We start from the raw sequence: 7,076 nt of genomic DNA, 5'->3' as shown, positions 1-7,076 counted from the left end.
ATATGGAAACTTTGCAAGAAAAAATAAACACACAGATATAGAAGATTCAGATATAGATTCAGACATAGATATTTATGCATATACAACTGATTCTGATTCAGATGCAGATACATGATCCTATGGAAAAAGTATTATTGGGATTAGAACTTGAGGGAAACCTCATATCTAACCCATCCGAAATATACATTACTAAAGCATACATTGGTATGAAAATACCATCTGATGTAAACAATGATAAAGTATACAGTGATATGAAAGTATCACCAAAAGCATACAGTGATATGAATATATCACCAAAAGCATACAATGATAAAGTATACAGTGATATGAATATATCACCAAAAGCATATATTGATATGAAAATTTTCATATCATCATTTAAAATATTAAAAGCAAACAAATATGAGCAATCATTCAGGTACCCAAGAGGCGCAAGTATTCAAATAGTAGACATATTGAAATGGAAGCAATCATGAAGCAAATATAACACCAGCTCAAACAGAAGCAGGAACAAAAAACATCATTAATTAGACAACTTGAAGCAGTCAATCGTGAAGAAGAGCAACTACAACAGACACTGCAAATTCTATCATCTTATTCAGTATCTAAAGAAGAGGTAGCTAGCAGCTCAACAGCAAAGCAACCAAAAGAAGACATTCAAGAAATATCATCTGATGATAGGCAGCCACTCAAAACAGAAAAACAACCTATAACACCAAACCAAGAAGAATATCCACCACTTCAAGCCGATCATAAAAACATAAAGAAATGGTATTTGATTTTCAGCGGAGAAAACAAAGGAATCTATGATGATTGGGGAATTGTCAATTCATACATTCTTGGAAAAAATGTCATTCACAAAAGTTACAAAACAAAAAATGAAGCAGAAGCCGCATACAACGAAGCATACAAAGCAGTCATAAAAGATAATGTCGAATGCTCAAAAACAGTTCTCCTTACACCACAAAAACCCATATCCAGCTTTACCCCACAAAAACCTGTATCCATCCCAAAGTCTCTTAACCAACTAAACGCAAAAATTGCCCTTGAAGCCATTCCATCAACCAAAGAAAAAGAAGCCATGAAAAAACCAACTACTCAAAAATTTGCTAAACTATGGGATAGTCTCATTCAATGCACCGAAGTCCATTCTCTGATGGGCTTTTATCCAGTAGCCAGGCGTCCAGGCCCCAAAACAGTTTTTCTAGCTGATTTATCAGATCCTATGACTTTATGGGATTATTTTATCCATGGATTTATTGACACCATCAATTTAGAAGGTACCAATCTCCACTGCATCAATGAATTTCCATATGCTGTGCAGACAATAATCAGAAATTATAAAACAGGTTTTGCCAAACAAGAAAGAGGATTATTCATCAAAATGCATTCAAGTTACCCAATTTTTGATGAAGATTCTCAATTACTTATTCCAAGCATTACCTTCGCAAATATGGGAATAAGCAATGGCTCGAAACCAACAAAAGATGATCTACCTCATGAAACACCAACACAAGATCATCTAATTTTTGCACTAGCCGGTGTCTATCTAGCATCATCTCGCATAGGCAACGGAAAAGATCAAAAATCAAGAGTCAGAGTAAATTATGCCAGTAAAACTTTCGTTATCTATTCTCTAACAGACAATGAAATCACCCCAGAAGCATTAAAAGCAATTGAAACTTTCGAACAACCGTTCGAAAAGCTTTCTCATCATCTAGCTGAATTACCCGTTGATCTCAAGAAACAACTTTGTAAACATATCATGCATGCACCATGACATAATTGCAGTCATTATAAAGAAAATACGGAAGAAAGCCCGTTCATGGAAGACTAACATCAGCAATGACCAAAGCACACATCATTCAAAAATATATGTCCTTTCGGTGGCGGGAGGAATGATGAAAACAATGACGTAAAAAACCATTATTATTGAAGACATTATTGAAGACACGTGTCCTTTCAATGTGGAAGGGTTTGTTATTTTTATTAATATAATTGTTTAAAAAAGTGTTCGTAGCATAATTATTAAGTGTCGGTTGTATTATTTGTGATGTAACATAAAGTATGTAAGTCCCTCAATAGTCTAGGGGCTATAATGTAAATATATATGTCGTATTGCAATCAATTGATTGCAACTTGAGCCTATAAATAGGGCCTTTGCCCATATGAAATAAACAAGTTAAGTTTGAGTGTTTAAGACTTGAGTTGATCTCAAAGTTCTTCCTCTGTTGAAATAGTTGTTCTATTTCTGAATAGCAGAGCCCTATCCAAACATATCCAAGATTATTCATATAATTTAAACAATCCATCGTCAATCCACCGGATTGTTATTTTTATTAATGTAATTGTTTAAAAGTGTCGGTAGGATAATTATTAAGTGTCGGTTGTATTATTTGTGATGTAACATAAAGTATGTAAGTCCCTCAATAGTCTAGGGGACTATAATGTAAATATATATGTCGTATTGCAATCAAACGATTGCAACTCAATTATGTAACCGGCTCTCCTGAGCCTATAAATAGGGCCTTTGCCCATATGAAATAAACAAGTTAAGTTTGAGTGTTTAAGACTTGAGTTGATCTCAAAGTTCTTCCTCTGTTGAAATAGTTGTTCTATTTCTGAATAGCAGAGCCATATCCAAACATATCCAAGATTATTCATATAATTTAAACAATCCATCGTCAATCCATCCCGACGCATCATTCAGGTATAATCCTATCCTAATCTTTTTATTAATTCCGTCATGTCGTTAATTTTGGTATCAGAGCTAAGTTTCGTTCTTATCATCTTTATTATAAATATGAGTATTCATCTGTTTCATTCAAAAGAAAAATATTCATCATGCATAATTATAAATGTTATTATATTCATGCATATCATTTGCCATACTCATCATAAAATTTAACAAGACATATTAAATGCCACTATTACCATCATTTCTCAAACATAAATAAATTTATGTTCTTATAGAATCATAATCATGAGTTTTTCAAGTTTAAATATTATTAAACTAATCTGTTAAATATGTCTCAAGAAATAGAAAACTCACCAATCATTATTAATAACGAAGAAAATGAATCTGGATACATTTTTGATGCTTTAATCAACAAAAATAATATTAATAAAGATGCTATAAAAAAATCAAATTTTACACTATCAGAAAAACATAATTTTAAAAATAACTCATTAAAAAATTTCTTTTCTAGGAAAAATATTATATATTATGGAAAAATTATAGGAGAATAAGCAATACCTATAGAATCAACTCAAGGAAATATTATTATACCCATAATAAATAAACAACAAATTAGAAATAGATTATCTAATATTAAAGAAGTAGATAGAATAAAAATTGTTTATATTCATATATCAACTATTCAAGTAATTTTAAAAAGTACTTTTAGCGATTTAGATACACCAATAGAATTAGAAATCAGAGATGATCGTATAATTAATAATCAAGAAAGTATTATTGCAAAAGGAAAAGGTAATTTAATTGAAAGAAAAATAAAATTTGATATTAACATTCAACTATGATTAAGTCTTAAAGATAAAAATCTAAGTAATAGTATTACTGTACGATATAAATTATTAAGACAAAATTTTATGTTAAAATGTAATCATCCGTTTACTATTACATATCAAATAAACTATACATTAACAAATTTTCATCATAGTATTACATTTAAAACAGAAGATAAAATTTATATAGATAAATTATTTACCCCTTTATTATCACTTGAATCACCAAATATGATTAATAACAGAATATTTAATGAAACTAATTTTCAACCAATAATAACTACTCCGTTAATAAAAAGAAATCCAATTATAGAACCACCAATTTCAACTATAACAGGTAGATCTTCCATCTCGGAATGTCAACCTACAACATCCACAGAAAATCAAAATGAAAAATTAGAAGATATCAAAGAAATGATTAGATCATTAAGTTTAAGAATATGACATAATCATCTAGTAATTCTTTAAAATATTTTAAAACACTTGAAGGTTCATATCAAAATACAAAACCATGCATATCAGATAAAGAAATGATTATAAAAATACCGCAAAATATACCACAAGGAACCATATATAATATTGGTCTTAATTCTGAAGAAGATAAATCAATAGGAGATAAACTAAATATAATTAGTCAAAAATTAAATAATATTATAGAAGTAGAAAGTTTACTTGTATTAAAACAAATTCCTGAACTATTACAAAATTTAACTCAACAGAAAATATTACTTGAAAAATATTTAAAAATAAAAACTATTAAAGAAGAACCACTTAATGAAAAACCACTACTTAAAGAAAAACCATTTACTATTAAACGACCCTTTACATGGTAAAAAAAATAAAAAATTATGAGTAATAAAACTCAAGTATATTGTAATTACGATAATAAATATAAAGTTAATCTGCTTAAAAAATTATGGAAAGATTTAGAAAACTCTACAAAACATTTAAAAGAAAAAGAATCTGAAATACATGAATTAACCTCTAAAAACAAGAATTATACTGCATATCAATTAGTTAAAATTGGAAGATTAAAAATTAAAATTAATCATTTTAAATTAGTATTAAAAGATATTAACAATTCAATTAATTTTCTTTCAGACTCTTTAATAATTTGTTAAAATGAATTCAAAAGTACAAATTAATTCTTCAAAAGATAACATGCTTTGGACTAATATATTAAAAAACCATTGGAAAATAAATTCTAATATCTCTAATGTCATTCAACATTTAGAAAATGCTTTATCATATGAAAAAAAATATTTATTAAAATTACAATCAGTAAATGAAGAATATAATAATCAATTAAAAAAGATATCTAGATTACAAGAAGGAATTAAGAAATACAAAAAATCACAAAACCGTAATTTAAAAACAATACGCAATGTTTCAACCACTATAACAAACACAACTTGTTAATATGGAAACTTTGCAAGAAAAAATAAAAACACAGATATAGAAATTTATAAACTAGCTCTAATGAGTAAAAGAAAAACAAATACTAACCCAAACAGTACCTTTATTACAACTAAAATACAAAATAAAGAACTAGTTTCGTATATAGATACAGAAGCTACTTTATGTTTTGGAAGAAGAAAGATATTAAAAAATTGGAGAAAATGGTCAATTATCGTTAACAGACAATATACAAGAAAAATTAAATATTTTTCCTGATAAACTTGAAAATAGAAAACAAATACAACGTTTTCTTGGTTGTTTAAATTACATTGAACAAGGATTTTTAAAAAATTTAGCAAAAGAAAGAAAAGTTTTAAAAAAGAAAATATCAGAAAAATACATTGGTCTTGGACCAATACAGATACTGTTTTGGTGCAAAATATAAAAAAAAAATTCAAGTTCTCCCTACTCTATAAAACGCAAAAATCGACGATTTTCTAATTGTGGAGACAGATGCATCACAAGACACTTGGGCAGGATGCCTAAAAGCAATTATACATGGAAAAGTATTATTGAGACTAGATAATGAGGGAAACCCCATATCTAACCCATCTGAAGTAAACAATGATAAAGTATACATTGATATGAAAATATCACCAAAAGCATACATTGATACAAATGTATCATCTGAAGAATTAAAAACAGATAAATATGAGCAAAAATTATGCAAGTATATATCGGGAACATTTTCCCAAACGGAGCAAAGTTATAGCACACATGAACAAGAAACACTAGCTTGTTTAAGAACATTGAAGAAATGGAAGGTCGAGCTTCTACAAACAAGATTCGAGTTACGAACAGATTCCAAGTATCTACTTGGATTTTGGCGCTATAAATTACAAGAAGATTATTGCCGTGGACGATTTATTCGTTGGCAATTACAATTACATCAATTTCATCCTTATCTCAGATACATCAAAAGCGCAAACAATCATATAGCAGACACTTTGACGAGAGAATGGAAGCCATCATGAAGCAAGAACAACAACAGTTCAAAAAAAGCATCCATTCATGAAAGAAACATTGTGAACACCATTCATGGAAGATTAACATCAGCCATGACATAAACAAACATTTTTCAAAAATATATGTCCTTTCGAAGGCGGGAGGAATGACGTAAGTAATGACGTATAAAGCCATTATTATTGAAGACACGTGTCCTTTCAATGTGGAAGGGATTGTTATTTTTATTAATGTAATTGTTCAAAAGTGTCGGTAGGATAATTATTAAGTGTTGGTTGTATTATTTGTGATGTAACATAAAGTATGTAAGTCCCTCAATAGTCTAGGGGGATATAATGTAAATATATATGTCGTATTGCAATCAAACGATTGCAACTCAATTATGTAACCGGCTCTCCTGAGCCTATAAATAGGGCCTTTGCCCATATGAAATAAACAAGTTAAGTTTGAGTGTTTAAGACATGAGTTGATCTCAAAGTTCTTCCTCTGTTGAAATAGTTGTTCTATTTCTGAATAGCAGAGCGCTATCCAAACATATCCAAGATTATTCATATAATTTAAACAATCCATCGTCAATCTCCCGTTCGGGGGGGGGGGGGGGGTATATGAAATCGATGGATGATTGGCAGTGGAAACTTAGGAGGCATCATATTCGCATTGAAAATCCTCCTTAATAAATGAAAATAATTTTGCCACATGTCACTCTCTCATTAACTTGGACACATGTTATTTATTGGTATTTTTGAATAATTGTTTTTTCCATTTGTCATTTTTTTTATATTTACTTAATTAACACATCATATTACATCTCAATTAATAATTGCCTTAATTGAAAATCCTCCTTAATAAATGAAAATAATTTTGCCACATGTCACTCTCTCATTAACTTGGACACATGTCATTTTTTGGTATTTTTGAATAATTGTTTTTTCCATTTGTCATTTTCTCATTTTTTTTATATTTTCTTAATTAACACATCATATTTACATCTCAATTAATAATTCCCTTAATTGAAAATAACCAATAAATTACAATATTAGTATTTATATAGTATTTAATATGTTTCCTTTTAAATTCAAATTTTAAATTTTAAATTTCAAATCTAAAATTTAAAATTTAAATAAAATTTG

At 28.7% G+C, this 7,076-nt stretch overlaps 1 protein-coding gene across 1 annotated transcript; it reads left to right on the top strand.

Moving 5' to 3' along the window:
* The first annotated feature begins 402 nt into the window (after positions 1–402).
* Positions 403–1,780, top strand: LOC145158382 (uncharacterized). The gene is made up of 4 exons (XM_079077288.1): positions 403–435; positions 494–863; positions 951–1,280; positions 1,416–1,780. The coding sequence occupies exons 1-4, from the start codon at positions 403–405 to the stop codon at positions 1,778–1,780; spliced, it is 1,098 nt and encodes a 365-aa protein (XP_078933414.1).
* The last annotated feature ends 5,296 nt before the right edge of the window (positions 1,781–7,076 follow it).

The sequence above is a fragment of the Lactuca virosa genome, chromosome 2 (genome assembly GCF_052849685.1).
Source record: "Lactuca virosa cultivar CGN04683 chromosome 2, Lactuca_virosa_CGN04683_v6, whole genome shotgun sequence".
NCBI classification, from domain to species: domain Eukaryota; kingdom Viridiplantae; phylum Streptophyta; class Magnoliopsida; order Asterales; family Asteraceae; genus Lactuca; species Lactuca virosa.
This window is presented reverse-complemented; position numbering and strand designations above follow the sequence as displayed.

Bases quoted from the DNA above. Each gene is read 5' to 3' on its own strand.
- LOC145158382 (XM_079077288.1), top strand. From the start codon at position 403: ATGAGCAATCATTCAGGTACCCAAGAGGCGCAA. The intron at 864-950 runs GTTACAAAACAA...GCTCAAAAACAG, and splicing joins AAAAAATGTCATTCACAAAA to TTCTCCTTACACCACAAAAA. The intron at 1,281-1,415 runs GTACCAATCTCC...TTTTTGATGAAG, and splicing joins TGACACCATCAATTTAGAAG to ATTCTCAATTACTTATTCCA.